At 44.6% G+C, this 24,277-nt stretch overlaps 1 protein-coding gene across 1 annotated transcript in view; it reads left to right on the top strand.

Moving 5' to 3' along the window:
* Window positions 1–24,277, top strand: part of DNAI1 (dynein axonemal intermediate chain 1) — a gene marked incomplete at both ends in the record, with an annotated part of 135,691 nt that overhangs the window by 87,028 nt on the left and 24,386 nt on the right. The window contains 4 exons of the mRNA XM_079548150.1: window positions 1,923–2,010; window positions 4,512–4,591; window positions 10,225–10,373; window positions 11,198–11,297. Of these exons, the coding sequence (XP_079404276.1) occupies window positions 1,923–2,010; window positions 4,512–4,591; window positions 10,225–10,373; window positions 11,198–11,297 (417 nt within the window). The remainder of the gene's footprint in view (window positions 1–1,922; window positions 2,011–4,511; window positions 4,592–10,224; window positions 10,374–11,197; window positions 11,298–24,277) is intronic.

Raw genomic sequence — 24,277 nt, 5'->3', positions numbered from 1 at the left:
CCCAGAGGAATATATGAATGATTCTGTCGGTAAACAGCCTCAGGAACAGATGCATTTTCCAGACTGCAAGGCTGTGTATAAAAAAAAAAAAAAGCAGCACAATGGGGAATGCTGCATACGTAAGATCCTTTGTGAAGGCAAGAGCCTACACAAGCTGCCCACAGTGTGGGCCTTGGCCTGGCGGAGGTGCTGGGAAGCATCTTCAAAGAAAGGCTGTGGAATAACTTGCGCTTAAAATAGAGCGCCTCATGCAGACATCTTTCTGCCAGAACAGAGTAGTGTGCTGGCACACCTGTCTGCCTGTCCAGAGCACATGGCTGACCACTGAGACTCTGTTAGAATGTATTGACTTGTTTTTGACTTGTATTGCACGGCTCGGACATGGCAGACACTCTCAGGGAGCCTGAGCGGAGGTGAGTTCAGCATGTCCTGACTGAGCTCCAGCAGCCCACTGCACTCCTGCTTGGATGGGCAGAGGGTAGTATGAGGAATGTGCTCTGCTCCTGGATGCCCAGAGACCTGCTCTTTCCAGTTCTTGCATACACACACCAGCATACATGACGTCTTTCTTAATATTATTTCTGTCTATACCCTAATGAATCTGGCAGGTGCTGCAAGAAGAGTCACTAGCAGAAAATAAGACTCTGCAGGGTGCAGGAGGCTTCTTGCTGCAGACTCACAGAAAAGTTACTCCCATCAGTAGGCAAAGGCTTGTGGTTAGTCAGCAGTGCAACCTAATGAGAAAGAAGTAAATTATGTTATGGATTTTGACCTGTCCTGCAGGAGCTTCTGTAAATGTGTTCCCTCAAAAAGTGATTAAAATGTCTTAGAAAACTCTGTCTCCTCTGAGTCGTAGTACTGAATAAATACTCTCAAGGTCTTCTCACCCATTCCTAATGCAAAATTCCCTGGGACTGACTTTTCCAGGCAAAATCTCTTTTTTCACATAAGTCCTGCTCTGGGTTTAGAGAAGCTGCAACTAAAGCTTGATTCACTGAGCTAAGAAGTTACGTTTTGTTCTCACAGTACTCCAGTGGGAAATCTGCAGATTCATGAAAACATCCAGTCCTCAGCCTACACTTCTCACTAATTTAATCTTTGGTTCTTTGTTCTTTTTATTAGCCCCAGGGTATTCTTATATTCACAACCAACTCCAATCTGCAGAGGTATTTTAATTCCCAGAGCTGGTCTAAGAATGAATCTTTGCCCTCTCTTTATTTCCTCAGACTCACCCACATGGTGTCTATTTTCATCTGTCTTCCTTTTCCTACCTAGATTGTAAACTCCTTGGGACACAGCCTTTTTGCCCTACGTTCACACGAAACCATGCACTGCAGTGTTGTGGCCTGCAATGCTCTCTTTAGAGCTGTGTTGATAACAACGTGGTGCACTTAAGCTATTTGCTGGTTATTCTTGTTGGTTGAATCTTAGAGTATGAGAGATTGTGAGTGTTAGGACCTGAGGCTGCTCTAGGGACAGTAGGGAGACAGTAAGAAGAGAGATCTGGTGAGGTAGTGCGTTATTAACCCTTAGTGTGGGCTTTAGCTGGCTCCACAGTTATACACAATACCCATGTTCCACTATGCAGAGTGATTTCACCCAACACAATTCACGCTGACAGCGTCACCTCACACTTGAAAGTACTGACCTCAAAACCTGAAGCTGTCCAGGTCAGTTGCCTGTGCCTGTGTGATGGACGAGAGGCTCTCAGTACCAGTGCACCGAAGCATCGGTTTCCTGGAGATCTTATGTAAAGCAGCATGTTAGCAAATTGCCAGCTGTGGGCATGAAACATTAAACAGTTTTTGGAAAGCTTTTTAAAATTCCTTCGTAATATTTGCCATTTGAAAGTACTGAATGTCTCTGTATTGTTGCTGTTGCTGTAAAGCCTGTTATTCATGTGGAATCTCCTCTGCCTGCAGAATGAGCTGGTTCATACAGATGTCATCAAGCTGTCAGCAGAGGGAACAACGATGCAGGGGCCAGAGGGTCTGCAGCTGCAAACAGTTGGTAGGAGCCCAAGTCCTCGCCATGCTGATAAATCGCTTACTCAAAACCTCTTATCAGGCATTCTGGGGAACTAAATATTGGGAATGGGATGTTGAGAAAGAGAAGGGCTAAAGAAGGATTACTCCTCCTGGCTTTGAACATGTAGTAGGGTAAAGTCTGTCTGTAGCAATGGCCACTGACCACAGAGTGGTCAGGTGCTGGAATGGGGTGCCCAGGGAGGTGGTGAGGTCGCTGACCCTGGAAGTGCTGAAGGAAAGTTTAAACATTGTTTAATTGAGGGACATGGATTAGTGGGAACTATTGATGGCAGGTGAACGGTTGGACTGGATGATCTTGTAGGTCTTTTCCAACCTTGGTGTTTCTATGATTCTGTGACATCTTGGTGCAGACATGGCAAGGGAATTACCTGTATTACAGAATTAAGTCAATTGTATTCCTCCTACCTCCTAACAAATGCTGGTCTGAACTGGCCAAATCAAAATGAAAAGCAGCCTCTCCTGAGTGCACAGTTCACCCAGCCTACAGTGTGATGTGTCTCATATGGCTTTGGCTCTCTAAAAGCACATGCCTATTCTGAGCTACTATGTTAGACTCCCTCCATACAAGGTAGAGACCGCAGTTCTTCTAGGTTGAATCCCCTTATCCTTACTATCCTGTGTTTGATATAGGAGGGGGCGAGTCAGCTGTGGAAGTCCCAGAGTACACAGGGAGCCCTGAGGATTCCACTGATCATCCTACTGTACCCACTTTTTGCTCTGAAGCTGTGGTCTTGGTTTGGAGAAGGTCTTGCACTGCGTTTAGAAATGTTTCCAGGCTAGTAATTCCTGAATGTGTGTTTGTGGAAAGGTTTGCGTTGCCACACAGATTGTAAGAGACCAGTAAAAGCTGAACACTGCAGAACTCCCAGAGGCACTGGGATTATTTGTTAGTGTTTCTGGGAAATGGATTTTTCTAAGGCTTGCTTTGAATATTTAACAATCTATTTAAATGTTACAAAAATGCAGACAGTATTACGGGGTTGAAACAACCTTAGCAATTCCTTTGAGGCCTACATTTTTTTTAACGTTTAGGACATAAAGCTGTTTTCAGCTGCCTTTGCAGAAAGTTCTCCGAAATGACGTACTTCTGAACCTTCTCTGCTTGTTCTGATTTCTCCTCTGATGATTGCTGTGCATTTTCCTTCTGGTCAACAGATCCAGATTGCTCTGGCACTCAGCAGACATCCCATTTTCTGCTCAAGAACCTTACTGAAATTTTCTTTCACCACCATGAGAGTTTAGTTTCTTGGATGATGTTGCATCTGTTATGGGAACAGAAACCAGAGGATGTCAAAGAATCACATCCCATTGTGATTGATGCCTGTTTTATGTATGGGTCGCAGCGCTGCTTGATTTGAGGCTTTTGTGAAGTAAGAAGAATCCTTGTGTGACTGCCAAAAGATTTGTTCTCAAATCACATTCTTTTCTGTTGGCTTTACTGAAGTGAGCCTGCTAAATGGCTTCTGAGCCAAGGACGAGAAAGGGCACAAGGAATTATCATGTTTCCTCTCTGGACCGTTTTAACACTTCAGAAAACATTTATGTTTTTGTGAAAACCAACCAAACAGAAGAGATTTGTTTTTCTCTAACGGGGAAGATCTGGTCCTCACTACTCTTACATTTGCAAAACACTTGCTACTCCCTCTGTTGTGCTAGAGGATGCTGATTTGCTGGAGGTCCACAGATGTAACTGGAGTCTTGGTGACCTTAGAGATGTTTGGAATCAAAGACAGACAGCAGACACAATAATAGGCTTGGTAGGACCATAGAGCAGTAGTGACTGATTGCAGAGTGCAGAGCTGATCTGTGTTCTGCATCTAGCAGTGTCCTCGAAGTTATATCTGAGAGAGAAGTCTGAACCAGAAGCTGCAGTCTCTGATGGGGGCTGAGGTTGATCCCAAAGAGAATGATGGAGACTCCCTTGGGTGCCCTTGCCTTTAGAGGCCATCTGGCAGGCGCTGCTAATCACAGGTCTGTGTCAGTTCTTCCTGGAGCACAGACTTATTTTTTGTACAGACAGAATTCTCAGAGGCAGTCTTAGGGCATTTGTTGCTTAGGGCAACAAATATCGTGTGGCTGTTGTTATGCACAGCTTTGGATTTCCTCACCAAGTGATCTTTGTGGCCAGCTAAGGGACAGCCCAGTCCAGTGGGTAAAGCACAAGGCAACTGCTCCGAGAGCTGAATTTGCTACTGACCTCCTTACATGTATTACTTCAGGTCAGTTCACCCTTCTTTCAGTTCCATTTCCCCTTTGTGTATGTTGTTTCTTCCTTGTTTTTGTCCTGGAGAAAGGCACAGTTTGGAAAGGGCTTTCAGAAGGGGCGGCTCTAACATTTTTGAGGAGCTTCTGCTAATAAATCACTTCTGGAAACTTTGGCAGTGTGCATGTATATTGGGCAGGGAGCATGTGCTGCGCAGATGAACCAATTTTCTCTATGACTCCTTTCTTTTTTTTTCACAGGCTGTGGGACATCTTTTGATTTTCACAAAAAGATAGACTATTTGTTTCTTGTTGGTACTGAAGAGGGAAAGATCTATAAGGTAAGAATGGCTTCTTTGTCTCTTGATTTACATCCCCTGACCCGTGCTTGTCTTTCAGGTTTGTCATCTGAACTGTTTGCACAGATAGCAACAAAGTACAACTTCAGAGGCTGGTCCTGCCCACAGATCACTGTGGTGAGCCTGACACCAACACAGAGCCCCATAGGGTCACAGGCAGCTCTTTGCACAGACCCAATTAAAGCATTATTCTGCAGAAACGTTTTTTCATGCAAACTGTGTCCCAGAATGCTTTGCAGATTGCAGCTGTGCAAGTGAGGCACTAACCATGATCAGAGCAGAAGTTAAAAGGCATCGATCGTTTGTCCTTATGACTGTGGGAAATGGCAGGAAAAATCTCATCTCTTTTCCTTTTTAGACCTTTTGTGAGCAGTGAAACAAATGAAGCCTTTCTTCCTGTAGATTAATGTCCCCAAACCCTCCCTTCCACAATTACATCCCAGCTCCTTTCTCATTGCCCTTCTATCTCCAGTTTCTCACTGCCTCCCCTTATACTTCCTCACTCTTACCACCTCAGTGCTGTCTGACCTCAATGACTATGTCCCACCTCCATGCTATAGCCCACCTCCTGTTTGGTGTCTTCCTGCAGCCAAGTGCCAAACAGCTACTGTGGTGAGGACAGGGGCTGAGTTTTGATTGCCTTTGCCTGGTTGGGGGGCATTGCCCAGATGTTTGCATTCTGCAGCCATTCCTTTTTATGAAATGTGTAAGACTTTAATATTGCCAAGTCCTCTCTGCAGCCAACTTTGGCTAAAATTGCTGGGGAGGTCAAAAGTTGTCTGAGATGAGAGAAACAGACAGCAGAGACAGACTTTTTTTTTTTCCTTAAGAAAACAAGATAAAAATAGGAAGTTTTGATCTCTGAGTTAGCCCTGAAAATTGGGCTTGTTACTGCTTGTGTTACTTATATAACTTTTGTTTGGCTTGCATTCCTCCAAGCTGGCTTTTTGGCTTTGTTAACATCATACTTACAGCCCTTCTGCATTAGGAATGGACCATCACTGGGAGGCTGGGATGCAGAACAGAGACATCCAGCTATACTGGAAGTTCATTTTGTCCTTCCTGCAAAATGGAAACAAAACAGAAAAAAAAGAATCCAAAGGGATTTGTATTCTGAAATTAATTTCAATCATGTAGGCAAAACAGACGTAACAAATATGTATTCCTTCCAGAGAGATGAAGCTGAAGAAAATTTACTCCTCTTCTGGGTAATATCTAGGGAAGGTTTCTGATCACTGCTCACTTTCATTTGACAAGACAGATGCAGAAGGGAGCTGGGAGCAGAGGGGTGCTGGGCAGATGGGTGATGGACAGTGATGTAGGTGCAATGGCTTTTCATTGATGCTTTCAAAGTACAATGCATCTGTTCAGTTACAGGCAGATGTTCTGAGTTGGCTGATTGCCTACCGTAGTTGGTACCTTGGGTATTGTACTCTGATTTGTTTGAACACTGTTGCATCTAGTCCTGATCGAAATGCAGGAAGGAACCACAGGTTTTAGTTCCCTCTATGCTAAAGTGCTGCATGTGAGTACAAAGGTGGATGTCAGTGTCAGGTGGGGCCATCAGTTACCTTTCAGGAGAAATGGCCAGACTGCTATCCAGGCTGAGTTACACAGCAAAGAAAATCCTCTGTGGACGTGGATCGAGTCAGAACAGAATTTCTGGTGGTGATTGCATTGGCAGAGCAGAGCTGTATGTCCTGCTTTCAACAATCTTCAGTGAAACAAGAGCTAGAAGAGTTTAAACATAGTGATCCCAGCCTTGAATCCCAGGCATTTTAACCACTTACTGAGTGGACAAATGCAGAGAGAGGCTGTTGCACAGGATATTTTCTTTATTGATACTAATGCTGATTTTGGGGTTATGATGAGGAACAAAGTATTCCTGTGGCACTGGTGGGCTTTAGAGAAATATGGGGCCACTGTCACAGTGTGCCAACCACCCTGTCAAATTCCGGTGTTGCCATGAGAAGGAGGAGGCAGTTGTCCATTAGATTGTACGGAATAACACAGAGATGAGAAATCTTCAGTGCCTAGACCTTTGCAGTATCCACAAAAAATGTGGGGAAAGTGCTTGTAACCTCAGTGTTACCCAGGAGTTTTCTACAAGAAGTTTCAGAAGTTTTGGAATCAACAAGATGCTGCTGCTCCAGACATTTCTCAGGGATTATTGCACACTTTAATTACAGCTCTTATTGAAAACTGCACGTTTGAACCTTGCATGTTGTGTGAGCCAAGTATCAAACATGGAATGCTCTCTGCACAGGCTGAATTTTAGATTATTTATTAAATAAATTGAGAAATGAATTTCAGAGAGGCATTTTTCCAAAGACTGTGCATGTCCACAAATAGCATTATAATATGTTAATTCTACAGCTGCGGAATGATTACAGTGAATTTAAGAAATGGCTTAGTTAATAGCCCTTCTGAAGCCAAGAAATCATTATCTTAATTATACACAGAACCATCTATTGCCCTTTTACACAGAGGACAAATTGTTTCCGCGTTAATGTGATTTTGTCATGCAAAACTGCCTCTTTGCATATCATGTTTGCTGTTTAGGAATTGTTTGGCTTTGGTGCCAGAAAGGATGGGTCTTTGAGACTGACGTTAGAACATTCATCTTTTTGGTCAGAATTATTTTTTTGATCAGCAGAGCGTCACACCAAACAAATTGTGATAAGATTTGAGCATTTTCATACGAGAGAGGGTTTTTCTTTCTCTCTTAGTTGGTTTGCATGAGGAAGAAACAAGTTAAGGCAACAAATCTCGATGCAAGTCTGTACAGAAAGAAAGAGTGATTCTTATCTTAACAAAGATGTTTTCACATGCTCTCATTCTCTTGTACCAAGCACCAGGACATTTGTATCTGTGTGGTCAGGCCAGGCAGTCCACAGCATGGGTCGCATTTGTGTTGGCAGTTTCTGAAGAGCAGCTGGGTGTCCTGATCTGCCTGGGAATGCTGGCTGTGGGCTGTACTGTTTCTGCTGCCAGATACAACACTCCTTTGAACAATGTTATTTATTGGATTTACCTTGAGCTCGTATTTCTGATACTGAACTGTAGAAACACTCCACATTATAAGCACATGTATAACTGTCAATTCAATGTGGAAGCAGAGCAGTGTTGTGTCAGGTTAACATTTGAGATAAGTTGAAATGCTTTTAATGAAGGTTATGAATAAACCGTGTTCCTTGCAGTTGTCCTTTCTTCCCAGTATTCCTCCCATTTGTTTTGTAACTTGTCGCCAGATATCTTATTACTTGTTTTCTGTATTACTTTCTCGCTTTCCTGTCCCATCATAAAAATACAATTTACTATTCACACACACATACCACTATTGAAATAGGAGAAAAACACTTTCAGCATATTTGAGAAGCACTCTAGAGGATCAGAAAGGCTGCACAAATGCCTGCTCTCTGAATCAACTCATCCTCTTCAAAGCTGTCTTGTCAGAAGTTAAGCGTCACATTTTCCAGCAGTTTTGTTTTTCGCCTTGACATTTGTCTAATAATGGTATAGTTTTTAAAATGAATAGCAGGAGAAGACTTTGCCAGCAGTTTTAGGTAACTCAGAAATTCTTATTCATGAAAGTCAAACTTCTTTCTGAACTAATTTCATGGTGTTCCTTCAAAATGGGAAGTTACTTCCACGGTGTTCCTTCAAAGTTCCTTCTTCTTGGAAAGGCCATGGCTGTGTGTCACACATCAGAGATGTGTCACTGTAGGTCTGGATAGACATGGTGTGTAGGATCAGCAGTGCCAGAGCACAGGGTATGGCACACGGAGTTTGTTTTTCACAAATGACACCAGCCAGGCTGTGCAGAACCCCTTTTGCTGCTTATTTAATGAGAAAGCTTCAGGTCCCTGTCCTGACAAGGCCTGGAGCTCAGCTCCAAGCCAAACTTGCAGGCTGCAAACCCTGTGTTGAGGGTCAGAACATCCCTGAGTGTTTCCCACCGTACTGGTACTGGAGAGCTGCCTTGATCACAGACTCAACTTCAACAAGGCTCTAAAAACAGAGCACTAAGCATTACAGATCTGTTGGATGCTGACAGATCTTGTTAAGATCTCACTGATCAAAGCTGTCAGGTATTAAGGACCTTCAATCCACCTACTTGGAAAGACAACCAAATAAAGCAGCCTCTCTCTTGTGATGAATTACTTGTGACCTATTCTGTCTGTTCCCAGCAAAGTGACTTTCAAAACAAGCCAAGTATCAATTTTCCTGGTGACTGAACATTGTGAATTATGAAGCAAAGTTATGGAACATGCCATTAAGGGCAATTTCCTTACCATAATTACATGAGAGCACAGTTGCTCAGAGCCAGAGCATGCATCAGACTGCAACAAGCTGTAGGCACCATCAGTGAGTTTCAGATGGACATGAGCCCCATTCCTGTTTCTGCTTCCTGCCATGGCCACCCTCCTGGGGATGGTAGAGCTGATGCAGTGCGCGGACTTCAGCACTCCTAATCCTGTACCTGTCCTTAACGCACAAGGATATTGTAAACAAAGCAGGTGAGAGTTACCAGACAGTGAATGTCATGTGCAGTAAGTAGTTAAGCCTCCTGATTAGTTAGAGCTTTGGTTTGCAGGATTTAAAGTCATGCAACACTTCAGCAATCCTGCTGCTCGGGCAGATGATGTTTTTGCTGCATTCCGTGGGGAGTAGAGAAAGGTGCTCAAAAGTCCTTGTAGTGACAGTACTGAGGCAGACTGACAGAAAATCCTCAGACCAACCCAAACTTGCAGTGGAGATATGGCTTGCATATGACAAAACAACCAAGAGAGTATTACTTGTAAGTGGGGATCCTTGTGGCGGATGAAGAAGCCTTCTGTGGGAGGAGGGTGGGCGAGGATAACCTCATTTTTCTGTGAACATGGAACTGGCAGGATCCTGATCGAGTCCCATATTCTGTTAGTGCCAGCAAGTGGATCATCATTTCTCCTCCCTTTCATGAGCTCACATAGCCATAGTAGAGCACAGGGCGGCCCAGCAGCCCAATTCCTCAGCGCTGGACAGCCTCCAGGGTTCTCACATCCTTCAGGGAAGTCATGAGCAGCATGGGAAGAGACACAGGGCAGGGCTGTGTGGTGGGGCATGCTGCTGGGTCAAGCTGTTACAGGATGGTGGCAGAGAAGGGGCTGTAGATGTATTGCTAAAACTTGTTAAGAGCCAAAGGGTCTGATAGATCCTCCTTGTGCTGAGAATGCCATTACTGGAGGTTTTAATTGGAACAGTCCAAATGCACACTGCTGGTGTGCTCCTGTGCAACATGAGAGTCATTTTCCCCTGCCTTTCTGAGAGCCCATTACAGAGGCACTGCAGGAGGTGGGGAAGCTCCTACTGTGGAGAATGGGCTCTGTATGCTGCCTCCAGCTTTAAATCCAGCCTATTCCCATCTGTATGTCTGGCTCAATATTGCCTGCAGTTGGGGTGAAACAGCATGTGCTAAATGATGTTTGTAGCACTTCTGGGTACCAGCTGCCTTATCCCAGCCAGCCCAGATGAGCCTGGGAGGCCATACAAATATTTGCACACACCTTTCTCTGGGAATACAAATTCTGGAAGAAGGTCTAGCTCTGATTACTGACTAGTTCTTTCCATTGCAGTGTTCAAAATGCTATTCAAACCAGTTTCTGGATGTGTTTGAAGCCCATCACATGGCTGTGGATTCAGTCAGCTGGAATCCCTACCACTTGAAAATCTTTATTTCCTGCAGCTCTGACTGGACAGTCAAGATCTGGGATCACACCATCAAGTAGGTCCTACTGGGTCCTGGCACGGGTAGTGAGGTCCAGGATAATCCATCTGCATGTGTTGATTCTGCTCAAATCTGAGGCTGTTTCACTCTAAGATGCTGATATTGCTGTCTTATCTCTGTTCTTGATGGCTGATGAGTCAATCTAAAGGATGACGTATGAAGTCTAGCATTGCTCCAGAAGTCTGCCAAGAAGTGCAGCTCAAGCAAACAACCTCACTGCCTTGCCATGGAACTGTCTACATTTCAGACTTGCTGTGGCAGGGTGATTCTTCTAGAGCAGTGGCATAGAGAAATGCTGGTACGTTGCTTCAGGGGCTTAGATGCCTCCTAATAGAGGCAAAAATTTTTTAAAAATTGGAACATTTAAAATGCATAATGAAGTTCAGGTTTAGTGGTTGAGAAATGTCTGGTTTCAATCAGGAAACTGATTTCATTGTAAATCAGTCAGAGTCAAATGTTTTCTGTTGCCAATACTACTCTTAATATTCAATGTCAGAGGTACAGAGAGGGAAGATCACTTTTTCTTGTACGATTATTAAGCACAGAGTCTCCCTCTCACTGTGTGCAGTAAAAGCTTTCAAAACACTTGCAGAAAGAAGGCAACATGCTTCTTTACTTCTCAGTGCAGTGGGATTAGGTTGAGGTTCAACTCTGCAGTGCCTTTGGCTCAGACCCTGGCCAGTGTTTGGTGTAAGAAAGTAGCCCATATCCCATTTCTGAAGCTGGCATTTAACACAGGCTGCAACATCCAAGTGGTTATATCTCAGTGTTTCATTTTCAGAGTGATCTGTTTTTAACTGAGCCTGTATCTCTCTTTACAGGACTCCGATGTTCATTTATGACCTGAATGCTGCTGTAGGAGATGTTGCCTGGTCCCCTTACTCTTCCACGGTCTTTGCAGCAGTCACCACCGATGGCAAGGTGAGTGACTGATTTTCTCAGCAGACTGAGAAAATGTCAAGGGAGATGAAGGCCAAGTATGAGGACAGGTCAGCCCAATCCTGGCCAGGCAGATCTGGGAGCTGAGGTTCAGCCAGCAAGATTCCAGTCCAGTGACTGAAGCTGGTTTGTCATAGAGAGGCCCCAAAACTATTAATTCCATTTTTTATCAACCTGATTTCAGAGGACACGGATGTCCAATGGAGCTGAGAAAACCTAGGCAGCAGCATTTCTTACTCCTCCTACCCATAGGCCTTGCCACACTTACAAAAGCAACCGGGCCAGCTGTGCAGCAAACTGATGTTAAATCACAAATTGGTGAGCTCTTAGCAGGTACTGAAGATCAGCTGCATGTCTTGTGAAGCTTGACCAAACCTTCATAGATGGATATGGCCATTCTTCTATAAGCATGAATCCTTCTTGGTGGGACCGTACCGCAGAGATGGTGATTCTTAGAAAGGAAAAATAGACAGGAGGCTGGGAACAGACTGTTTTTCCTATGTTCTCCTGCTGTTAGCATGCATATTGCTAGGCATGCATTATTTACTCTTTCCTGATGCTGCTCTCTCTGCATTGAGATGAGTGTTGCAAGCACATGCAAGTCCCAGCTTCTTCATGGTGATGACATCAAAGGGGATGTACTGCTTGTAGTGGTACATGCCAAGAGAAAAACATTTAACTTTCTCTGTGTGAAAACAGCTCATTAATGAGTGCTTCCCTGGAGATGGATGGATGGTGCTCAGGAGAAGAGCACCTCCAGCATGAGCTGATACCCAGGCATTGATTCAAGGTACAGGGAAGCAGCAGAATTAAGTGAATATATACTTAAAATGTTACAAAAATAAATAAATGAATGAATAAATAAATAATAAAAAAATCAGTTATACTAATGTACCCAGGCTTAGCCAGCAGAACTTTGTTTCCATTAAATAAAATGAAATCAGCATTTTCCTCCCCTGTCAGGCTGTCTTCAAAAGTAATGACTTGATAATGAAGTACTTAGAACAATCCTAATGTTGAGATGATGGCAGTTATATTTTTGCCCCTAGCCATCCGTTCTGGTAGCTCAGATGGTTAATTTGGGCCTGGCAAGTAGCCAGGGCACGTAGCTATCTGTCAATAGTGTTTTTGTACTGTAAGACCACATTGCTCTGTCACCACAGGCTGCATGTTCTGCTGATGTAGATTGGAAAGTCTATGCAGTTTGGCCAAATTACTCCAGAAAAAAGATGGCCTTTATATATCCGTATCGCTGAATTAGCAGCTTTATTGCAGTTTAACCTTTATATTGTAGCAGAAAATTCATTTCACTGATACAGTGGCTGAGGCTGAGGATTTGTCTCACTAAGCAATGGAGGTAACTTTACTGGTGCACCTGGGCCTCCCTAAGGTTACTGCAGCCTGAAGAAAGCAGTGCTGGTGCTTTTCCATCTGTGGGAGGATAGCTTGGGCCATTTATGCGTTCCCCTTCTCCCATATACTTAGTGTGTTCCCTACAAGAATACTTATCTGAGTCCCAAACCTGGACAGAGTTCATTGAAAGCTGGGCTGAGCAGAGCAGAGACATGTGTAGTCTATTTGTGTCTTGGCATCTAACTGTGGGGAAGAGGAAGAAATGTCTGCAGGCAGTGAGACACCCTGGGCACTACTCACTTGAGCCAGGTTCTTTGTCAGAGCTTTACCCATTGCAGAGAAGCTCCTATGGACTTGAAATGTGCAGTGAGGTGTTTCCATCCCAGCTCTTGTCTTAGCCACTGCTGTCATGGTTCTAATTATGTTGCTGCAGAGACACACTAGCTGCATTATCTATGAGCCTAGAGTTCTTGGGGGCTGTGGGTGGGACAGAAAACTACCTTGTTTGGCAGTGCTGCACCTAGGATATTTTATGTGGAGTAGGATCTCATTTTGCTCTATGCCTTTAATCTCTCAAAAGTGACCATCAGCCAGGGAGAGCCCATCATCGGGCTATATAGAAGGAAAGACTGAGGTAAGAGCTGCTTTGCTGTTGCAGTAGACTGGCCGGGACTGATGCTGAAAGCAATCCTGGTCCTCTGCACTAACCAGCAAGATAGATCTGAGATATGGTTTAGCTTCTGTTTCAAACAAGATCTGTTAGATCTTCAGTAGAAGTGGTTGTTTACAACCTTTTCATTCTGGAGGATATTCCACTTTGTAGTAGAACTCACTCTTTGGGAGTAACTCAGCACTTTGCAAAGGACAGGCTCTACTAATGCTGGGGAAAACATATACATTAACAGGATATAGAAAACTACAGGACATGCAGCCAGGAAATAAAACATTAAAGGCCTCCTGCTCAGAAACAGCCTCTAATTTTGCATCCACATATAATTATACCTGCAGTACCTGAAGGTTGCCTGGAGGTGGGATCAGGCCCTCATTTCATTCTTATAGGGATGTTGGTTATGTTTTGAAAAACACATTTCTTTACTCAAGCTGATGTGTCCAGAATGTTTGTATTGGCCTCCCTGTTGATTAGACTGACTTGGAAATTGTTCTAACAATCTCCTGATACACATGACTCCAAGAGGTGCATATTTAAGAAAAGCTGTAAATATCTGAAGCATTATATTAAATTCTATGTGTTGGCAGCTGGGCGTCTGCTTCAGACAGCACCACCTCTTCATAAATAACCAAGTGAGCACATTCTGCAGCTGGTGCAGTGGACAGTAAATGCTCCTGTTTGTCATGTTCTGGATAATTTCCTTAGTGTCCTGCTCTGCCTGATGGCCGTTTTATTTCAGAGTGAGCATAAATGGCTTGCGATGAAAATTGAAATAAAGTAAACTGAGACATGCACATCTGTGCCAACACTGCCTGAAAAGAAGCTCACAATTCTATAGCTAAATAAGGGGCTTGATTTTAAAAGGGTAGACAGTCAGCTGGTTTTATGGGTGAGCTCAGAGTGGTTGCTAGTGATCATTTGGCTTTGGTTTTAGTCAGTTTGCTAAGTCTGATGCAGTTCTGTACTGTGATTGTGTTTCAGATGACAGGATATTCCTTGAAGACTCCACAGTGTTTCCTAAAGCAGGCAGGTGGAGATACCTGTTATTTCTGAACATGAGTCCTGCAGCGTAGTTGGCTGCCTGCAGCTCTGTGGCCCCTCCAGGCTGTCTCCTGCAGGGATTTGGGTGCACATATCAGTATGATTAGCAATGAAATAAAATGAGGTTAGATAACACCTTGTTTCCATGGCTTTAGGTTGTAAATGGTAGAATCCTGACATGAAATAAAAAGAATAGCTGAGATGTGAGGCCTGCTTTGGAAATAGTAAAGTACTGTGGAGGTGGATTTGGATGCCTAACTCCTACATTTAGGGAGCAAGAGATCTAGCGATGCTGTCCATCTTATTGTAAGGATACAAGACAGGGAAATGGGTGGGAGTGGGATTCAGTCCCTGTGGCATTCAGCTGGATTTTTATTTGGGATCTTGGTTTGGGCCTCAAAGTAGCACTTAAAGCAGAAATAAACATCAAAACATATAAAAGCAGGACTCACACCTGAAATTTCTCTCTCAGGATTCTTTACTTCCTTTCCTTGAGAAAGGAAATGATGTTGGCAGGTTGTGCTGTGCAACAGCTGTGGCAAAGAACTCCGAGTCTGGCTCAATCATGTTTTCTCCTTCTGAATTGATCCAAGAGTTGTTATGCCTGTTAAAAAAGCCGGAGACTCCTGTTGCAAGTGTTCCCAAATGTCTGGATCCCAGGCTAGAGGCCACAGCCACCTTGTGGAATGACTAATGGTGCTGTCAAGCTGGGTTTGGTCAGTCTGGAAAAGGGATGACTTTGCAGATACCTAACAGCAAACTGTCAGTGCCTATAAGTAAGTCATCAGGAAGTTAGAGCCAGGTTCTTCAGAGCAGCACATGAAAGGATGACTCTTGAAATTCGGAAGAAATTCTTTCGTACAAGATTGGAATAGGCTGCCTGGAGAAACTGTGGATGCCCCGTCCCTAGAGATGTTCAAGGACTGGCTGGATGGGCCACTGTACATCTTGATGTAGTAGAAAGTGTCCATGCCTATAGCAGAGGAGTTGGAACTGGATGGTGTTTAAGGTCCCTTGCAACCCAAACCATTCTATGACTCTGTGACAACAGTTGGAATGAGTTGAAACGAGTGCTTTGGACTGGGTGTAAGGAAAAACCTTTTCATCATGAAGGCAGTCAAGCAGTGCAGCATCTTACTCAAAGAGGGTCTACCGTCTCTGTGCACAGAGTTCTTAAAGACCAGATTGGGCAGAGCCCTGAACAACCACATATGATCTCAGAAGGTTGGACTAGAGGCTTCTGGAAGTCTCTTATAGCCTGAATTATCTTCTAACCCTGATACACTACATCTTCAGGTGAGAAGGAGGATCCCAGGGCTTTTACAACAGGAGGCATGTGCTCCTGTCCATTTGCTCTTCTGTTTTTGTGGTTTGTGTCCTTCATGACTAATACAGCAAGGGGAGGATGATGTTACAGTTATTCTTAGTAAATATTGATAGCTTCAAGATAAATGTCATCTGAGTGTGCGCTCTGCAGAGAAAGCCACTCAGGCATATGCTCCGTGGCCCTTCCCCCATTACTGAAGCTGTTCACTTTCAAGATATGAAATCCTTGAGATGACCCAAACCTTCAGGAAACTAACACCTTATGCTTCTCAGGAAAATAGTATACCCTATCCTGATGATATAAACAGATTTTACTGAGCAACTGTTTGAAGACCAGGTTTCTGTCGTGTCTCATGTACAGGGTAAGATGCTGAAGAAATGCATGTTATCTTGATAGCCATCATTTCCCAGTTAGGAGAAAAACACTTGTCAAGCACTGCTGTGTGTGTGTTTATGGAACAATTCACCGAGACTTTCTGCCTATTTAACTTTGACTTGAAACAAAAACCAATCTGTCTTTGAAACTTGTGTGACTTTGCAAATAAGAGCCTTGCCTAACATTTCAGGTACGCTGGTATTTCTTTGGGTGTGTTGGACCTTCTCCTGCTTCCCTTTATTGAACATGAATCGGGCATACTGGCAGACCTCTCGGCATTTGTCAATGCTTTTGCCCAAGAAAATGAGGGCTGTGAACTCCCAATGGCTGCAGATGTCTTTCCCTGCCATGTCCATGTCTTTCCTCCTGTGCTTCTGTAGTAGTCTACCTAAGCCTTGCATGGCCTCCACTATGTCTGTAGGCCTGAACAATCACCAGGGTGTGAAAATAGTGAGTACAGGTCTTTCTCATCATGCAAGAAGGACCTCTGAGCAGGCTGAAGCGGGTACAGACTTTCTTAAAATGGCTTCTAAATTGCATTCACAGCAAAGTGGTTGTTTTCCAGTAAAACCGTTCATTTTCTTCCACCACAAAACATAAAAGGCTCTTTCTTTTTCCCTGCTGAATCTTTTAAGATTGATGTGGATGGATGGGCAGACTCTTGTCTGCTTTAGAACAAGGGCTGGTGACATGACAAAGCTAAGTGAGGTAGATGGGCAGAGTCCGTAGGATTAATGCTGCCTTCCTCTTAATCTGTGCCAACCAGGCTGCACTTGCTTCTCTTTCTCCAGCCAGCACATTCTCTTTGCAATAGGAGTTCTCTCCCCTGCAATTGCTCTAAGTCCAGAAGGCTTTGCTGTGTTTGTACAGGGTCTGATTTCCTCACCTCTATCCTGCTGCAGCTCCCGTGCTATCATGGGGTGTACTAGTGGGCTCCAGACCTGCAGATGTATCAGGCAGCTCAGGACATATCTGCTCACTGCCTCATGTCCCATAGCAACTGTGTCACTGGTGAGGCAGTTCTGTGAGCACAATGGTTATTTTTGGTGAAAAAACAAACTGATGGATTTAAACCTCTTTCATCAGTGGCTTTTTTTTTTTTTTTTTTTCCCATGGATTGTTTTTTATTCAGATGCTCCCAGGCCAATTTTTCATTACTGTAGCTATTGCTTTTTCAGGTTATGAAATACAGTATTTAAACAAAACCCACCCGCTGAGACTAACTAGTTCATTCAGCCTCACAGGAACCAAGTTTGCTCTTTTCTGCTTGTATGAATGTATGTGTAGGGACAAATGCCTTGGGCAGCATCTCCAAAGATATCTTTGATTAACCTGTTTGACTTTGCATGACTTTGCTTATTGAGCCTATCAGGAGTATCTGAGAGAGTTTAGAAAGCTGCTTATAGATGCTTTTCTACTCTTTGCTATCAGCAGCCACTAAGAATGACCCCTCACTTAGGTTTGAATTTGCAAGTGGCGACAGTTGGCATTAAGGCCACCAAGACCCCATCATCTGTATGCCCCATCCTCCTGTACAGAGGCAGCAGCTCATGAGCCTTAATGTTTATTGTTTGGCATTTTACAACAATCTGAAATCTGTGCTCGTTCTTTTTAAATGCCAGTCTCCCAGCCATGGCAGTTCAATATCTGTCTTATGAATAGCTTTGCTGGCCTGCCACAGGGCAGACAGTGGCAGACAGCAGGGACTGCATACCCCATCAGACTCTGTGCTGCCTGTGCTTGCACCATTGCCTGTCTTCTCACCCACTCCAGCAACCAGTGCCTACTGTTTGGGGCATAGCCAGGAGCCAGGACATGGGAAGGGATGGAGCCTGATCCTGATCTAAGAAGAGGCAGTCTCAGCCTGACACCAGGGGCTGGGCTGTGGGTCACTGTAGGAATGCAGCAGGGGTGCTGGCACAACTGGTATGTATTCATGTGGCATTGCCCAGTAACCAGTAAGGAGCTGGTTGAAACAGCCTCTCGGTTCTTCACCAGCTATCTGAGATGGGATATCAGAGTAGGGAAGTGTTTGAGGACTGAAGGAAAGACTTTCTGCCCAGTCTTCAAGAGCATGACAGTACAGGAAAGATTAGGCAGCGTAAATACACTATCCAGAAAGATACTAAATGGTATATTTGTAAGCACTTCTAGGTCAAAGAGCAACCAGTCTAGAAAGGCTTTTGTAAGGCCATATCATGTAAAACTGATCTAATACAGTTTTTGACAGTAACAGCCCTGGTACAAAACATCTATAGAGGGTGGCTTCAGGAACACAAATCCGTAAAGAAAGGTGAGAAGATGGATGTGGCACGGTGGAAATCATCCTCAGCAGTCTGCACGAGGACTGGGACTGGAGCTGAAACCAGCAACAATTATGGTAGGACTAAGCGGATGAGACTTAAAAGTGCTTTAGTGCCAGAACTGAAACTGTAAATGAGCTCAACAGCCTCAGCAGCAGTTTGCAGTCAGTGAGATGAAATTCAATAAAGACACAAACCCAATGTGCAATATTAAATGAGCACTAACTGGGAAGCAGCAGGACCATAAGGCTAGGACTGGCTGCACCACCATGCTCCTGCCAACACCGCAGCTGTGCTTCCAGCTCAGTCCCTGGGAGATGCTGGGGGCACCCACCCCAGGAGCACCAGTGAGGTTCAGACTGGATGTGCTGGACATCTCTTCTGTTAGAGCAGGGATGGCAGCACAGCATGGAGGTACCGACTGCTTCTGCCACGCTGGCATCACACAACTTCACTGCAGATTAGTTTCTCTCTTTGGCTTTCACCTTTCAGAAGCAATGTGAAAAGTAACAAATTAAATTTAGTATAATACCAGGCAGCAAAAGGAGGCTTTGTGAGGAGGTCTGAGAAATACTAGCTCAATCTCTGATTCATTCTAATGCATGCTATTAATGTTAGAGAGGAAAAATTAAAAGAGTCATTGGCAACATAAGAAAATCTTATTAGACCAAACTGAAGTGCAACCAGCTCTGGTGTATGATGCGTCAGCTATTTAGCACCAGATAACAGCATTCGGGAGTGTGCAGGACCAAGACACGCAGATTATCATAATCACTGAGACTGCCAGAGCAGAGCTGGTTGGCAGGAAGTGCTGACTGACAGGAAAATTAGCTCAGATACATGAGCACTTTCTTGTAAAACAATGTGACAGGGTTTTCTGAGGAGGTTAAATGGTCCTCAGCCTGTCTGAATGAATAACAGCTCTTCCACATGCTGAAGCTTTGGTTTCCTGCTGCCTTGTGGGAGCTGAGTTAAATCGGCTGAGGTTGTTTTCCTACCATGTCAAATCAAGAATGACCCAGTTCTTAGTGAATGAACAAGAGAAGAGAGATGAAACCCTAAAGAGAAGCTCTCCCCTCCAGCCCTGTGTTAAGCCAGGTGGTACAGAACTTCTCTTCTTACTATTGTGCACCCCAGAGCAGCATGCAGAGATGCTGCAGCGCTGAGATACTGCAGACCTGGGGAATGTGCTTGGTGTTCTCCTGCACTCCAGGGTGTGCAGCCAGCCCTGGATGGTGAACCTATCCAGACCAAGCAGTAGATTTCATGGATGCCTGCTCATCTTCCTGAGCTCAAAGCTAGCACAGAGATTGGTGTAACAGAGCTGGGCCCAGTCCTAGAATGTATCTGTAGGTCTGGTACAGGGCCTGCTCTGCCAGCGCAGTGCCTTTAGGAAGTTCCAGTGCAAGGGTTGGGGGTCACCTGCCAACTTGTTAAATATGCGACTTGAGAATTTGAAACTAGTCATCTGTGGCATTTGCCAATGGGTGAGGTATCATGATTCAGTCAAGGAAATTAGGGAAATCCATCACACAGACAGTTAAAGTCAAGCAGTGAAAGAGATGTCAACAGGTAAAGGGCAGCGTGATATGCAGCATGATATTAAATCATCCCTCGCCTTTTGCTCTTGCACCAATTTTGTTCTTTGTTGCCAAGTTACCAGGTACATCTGCTGTGCTCTTACGTACGTACAGTTTCCCCTAGCATGGGTTTTGGTTGGTACCAGCTTGCTTTTGAGCACACTGGCATTGTTCTGGCCACTGGTGGGGTATGAGGCCTTGTAAATTCAGGAGAAAAGGACAGCTTCTGTTTGAGGCATGCAGTAAAGGTCTGGGTAGTTTGTGGGCTCCCATCTTCATAGGTCACAAAAGTTGAGTAGGCTGCTGTGCTGTAGGACAGTGGATGACAGCTGGGTGAGAGCAGAGGGATGTGGATCACCTTGAAGCTGCTACAGCTGCTGGCTGTGGGAGCTTGGGCTGGCCTTTGGGTTAAAGGTACAGTTTGCAGAGTGAGCAGGGTGACATGAAGTCTTTGAAATTGAGAACATGGTTTGATGCTGGAGCTATAGCAATAGCCTTGGATTTACGCTGTGCCAAGCTTACAGAGTGGCCATGCAGAGTCTCAGTGGGGAGCTATTGGTTGTGGGATGTATTTGCATGATTCTGGATGTGACTGAGCTGGATTTCTTCTCCAGCTGTCTGAAAGTCAGGCATCAAAGCAGCTCGTTTGTGTTAAATATTTTCTGCAACACTAACACAGCAGTGATAGCCATTATTGCCAGTACATCAAGCATGGAGGCTCTGCTGTTACCTTGATCATAATTAAAAGAAACATTTTTATTGATTAAAAGCATGTGACAGAGGTTTCAGGATTCCCCCGATCCCATCTCAGAAATAACTGGGAGTCTGCTTAACTTCAGTGCTTCTCTTCAGGGGCTGCTGACTTACCAGAGGCTTTTCCCTTCCGTCTAGGGGAAGTTTGCTTTGAACATCTGCCTAGCACATCTACCATCAGTGTCAGGCTCTCTGGGGCTGTGAGTCCAGGTTTCCTCTGGCAGCTGTTGAAACCAGCTCATAAATCCCCACGCTGTGAGGAACTGCCTAGCTGAACACATTGGGCTTCATTCGGAGTGTGGTAATTGTTCTCCTGTTTCTTTGGGGTGGGTGCACAGTTTTACAAGGACCATAAATAAAAGAGCTGTTGGAGTTGCTAGTTACTAACTAGTGCTTTCTTCTCTGCAGCTAGGCCAGGGACTGCAGATGGGGATTCTTGCTCTCTCCCATTACAGCGTTTTCAGATTTCCTTTACCTCTCTCTGTACCTCTCCACAGGTTTCTTGTTCTCAGGGTCTGATTTATGCTCCTCTAGGGAAGTGGCCACATATTGTTCCTAAGCAATCTATAGCAAGAGAACTGAAATGCCCTTTCCCATTCTCTCAGTGCTTGTTAGCATGAATGACGATGCCTCCTGTGGTCTACAGGCAGCCAGGTTGTCACCCCTACAGACCTGTGGTTTGCTCCTGCAGGATATGCAGAAGGTATCAGAAAAAAGCAAGAAAGTTATACTTTCTGCTTTGAGGACCAGAAGCAAATCACTGTTTTCTCCATGGATTCACTGAAATGTGAAGTTTCACATTCTGTGAAGCATTACTGACTTACTGCATTGCTGGAGGTACAAGCTTAGGTGCTGCTATGGCACTGAGTGAGGAAAAGTGGATGGGTAGAAACAGCTTATAGGGGTCCATGATGATGCAACATCATCATGTCAGTAAGCATGGAAATGCATTTGTCTGCCGTGTTGGAAAGTTGTGCAAATATTGACCCTCATCAGAGCAATTTGCACCTGCGTGTGTGTGTGGCAACTCTGCCACTATGGGTCTGATGCTGGAGTCACATGCAGGCTGAAGTGGCGCCTACCTGTGTTGTGCACCCAGAGAGGGCTCATCTTGTGAAACCCGAGAGGCTGTCTTTGGAGGTCAGTGGTCAGCTACATCTGGAGAGGTGAAGGTCACTGGAGGTCACTGGAGTGATGGGGAGGTGCTGTGTGCTGCTGGTGACTCTCTGGGATGGGAGATGCAGCTGGAGCTGTCTCCATATCTTTAATCCCATGATCCCAGCAGCTGGCATTAAAAACCTCAAGGACAGCTGCGGGGTTTCAGTCTTCTTAGGGCAGAAAGTCTTTCCCCAAACCCCATGCCAATCTGCGGCCAGTGCCGGTCACTTCAGCTCTGCTGCTTTATGGCACCATGAGGCTGCCTCAAGTGTTGTGTGTACCCTTTTAGGATACTCCCAAGGCATCAATAACTGAGTTGGTCTGACCCCATTTCCCCCTCCCTTCAGAGTGCCTGTCATCAAACCTCTGAAGTCCTTCCTAATGCCTGTGGCCCACCCCTCCATCTGTAGAGTCTGCCAGCTGATACAAAGCTGATACTTCCAACTGGAGAACTGGAATTGTTTGTTCTTTTCCATGATTCCCTTGGCGAAAGAAAACAAGCCCATTTGTTTAGAAGCTCATAAAAGAAGAGTTTTATAGTAGGAACATTCATAAACTTGCTTGCTTTTGACCTTCTCCACTCTGCTCACAGTTTTGAGTTCTTGTCCTAGGCATTCTGCATGTCTGGGCTGTCAGTGGCATTTTAGAAAAACAGCCTCACCCAGAGTAATTTACGTTGCCCAGCATTCCAAAACAGAGCCTTCAGACCATGCCATCCTTGCTAACCTGTGCTTCTGGCTATGTTGTGCAGGTGTGATACTTTGACAGCCCTGTAAAACAGATCTTGTTGCTGAAATGAAGCCTGGCCATTAATTCTATGCTGCCTGTTTTAAATCTGGATTAATTGGTGCTCCTCTAGCAATTCCTGGACATTTCCTGGGCTCTCTGGTTACTAAGTACTGAGCTTCTGTCATTGGCGGGAGAAGTGAATCATGCCCTTAAATTAATAAATATGTATTCTGTGAAGGCAAGCAATTAAACCTTTGGTGTGTGTGGGTCATGTGGGGTTGATGCACTTAAGAGAGAGCTTGCTTCTTTTCAGAGATAGGAAGACAGCAGAATGCAAGCCAGGACATAAACTTTTTATGCCTAGAGCTGGAAATTGGGATTACTTTGGCCGGAGTGTGGAACCTCAAGTTTTTGGTCTAGATTCAGAATTCAGTACTGGCATCTGAAATTTTAGTGAAATAATTTTTTCCCAATCCGTTTTCTCGATGATGGGGGAAAGTCTCTATAAACTGCAGATTTTTATCTGTGTCTGATGCTTTGAATCCCCTCCTTGAATTACAAACTGCTGTGGATTTCTCTAAAACACATGAGAAGCTTGTGCACTTCCCAAGCTCTTCCCTGTCCAGAGAAGTCTTACTTCAATTTTGGGGGTGTTCCTCCTTTCCATATTTTTTGCAGCTATGAAATCTTAGCTTGATTTCCCAGCCCAGGACAAGGACATCACAAATGAGCTCTAAAGACACAGTGGTGTTTGAGATCGCCTGGGACCTGTGTCCTGGGACCTCTTTGCTTTACACAGATCCAGATAAAATTCACCAACTTGGTTGTGCATGATGAGAAAGTACACATAATGATTTGACACAATCCTTCATGCTCTTTGGAAAAGGCTTTTATAGGATACTGCTGTCAGATTTCATATAATTCCTAGATTGAAATTGTGAGCCTGGCACAGTGTTGAAACAGTACATGTCACCTGACTCCTAGCTGCTGGTAAACAAGACACAGCTGGCAGTAGATGCAGATAAAGTTCAATTCTAATTTCTCCCATATTCCCACTGTACTTGTTCTTCCTTAGTTTTTCTGAAGGTAATAAAGGGGAAAGAAAAATAAAGCTGGAAGTCTACACAGTGGATTCGAGGTGGGAGCCCAGCATGCTGGAGAGTCCTTCAGCACTGGTGAGGAACATCATGTTTTATTAGCCTTTGCAGGCTGTAGCACTGACAGGAGCTAATTGCAATTATCGGGAGACAATGTTAACATACTCTCTTGAGTATGTTCCACTGTTTCCACCGGAGTCGTGCTGAAACATTCTCTGTCATGCAGTTTTCAGTGCCACAGCTCTGGGGTCCATGCTAGAGGTCTCTCACCCTCCTTCTTCGACTTTCTCACTTGCCCAGCCCTTGACTTTAAGTGCCATGGGAGTGCCGTGCTGGCACAGCATCTACAGCATCTGGTCTGGAACAGGCTGCTGCCCCCATGCTGTCCTGTGCTTTGCAGCATTTGCCTGTGCTTCATCCCAAGGTACATCCTGAATCTTACTGACCATGTTCACATTATTTCCCTATTAATTGCTGATCTGACTCTTAATTGTTATTATTAAGCTGGAGATATTAGAAAGGTCTGCAATAAAGGGTAATCAATATTTCTGACAGCATTTCCCACTTTGTGAGTCA

Source organism: Tetrao urogallus (genome assembly GCF_951394365.1).
Source record: "Tetrao urogallus genome assembly, chromosome: Z".
NCBI classification, from domain to species: domain Eukaryota; kingdom Metazoa; phylum Chordata; class Aves; order Galliformes; family Phasianidae; genus Tetrao; species Tetrao urogallus.
This window is presented reverse-complemented; position numbering and strand designations above follow the sequence as displayed.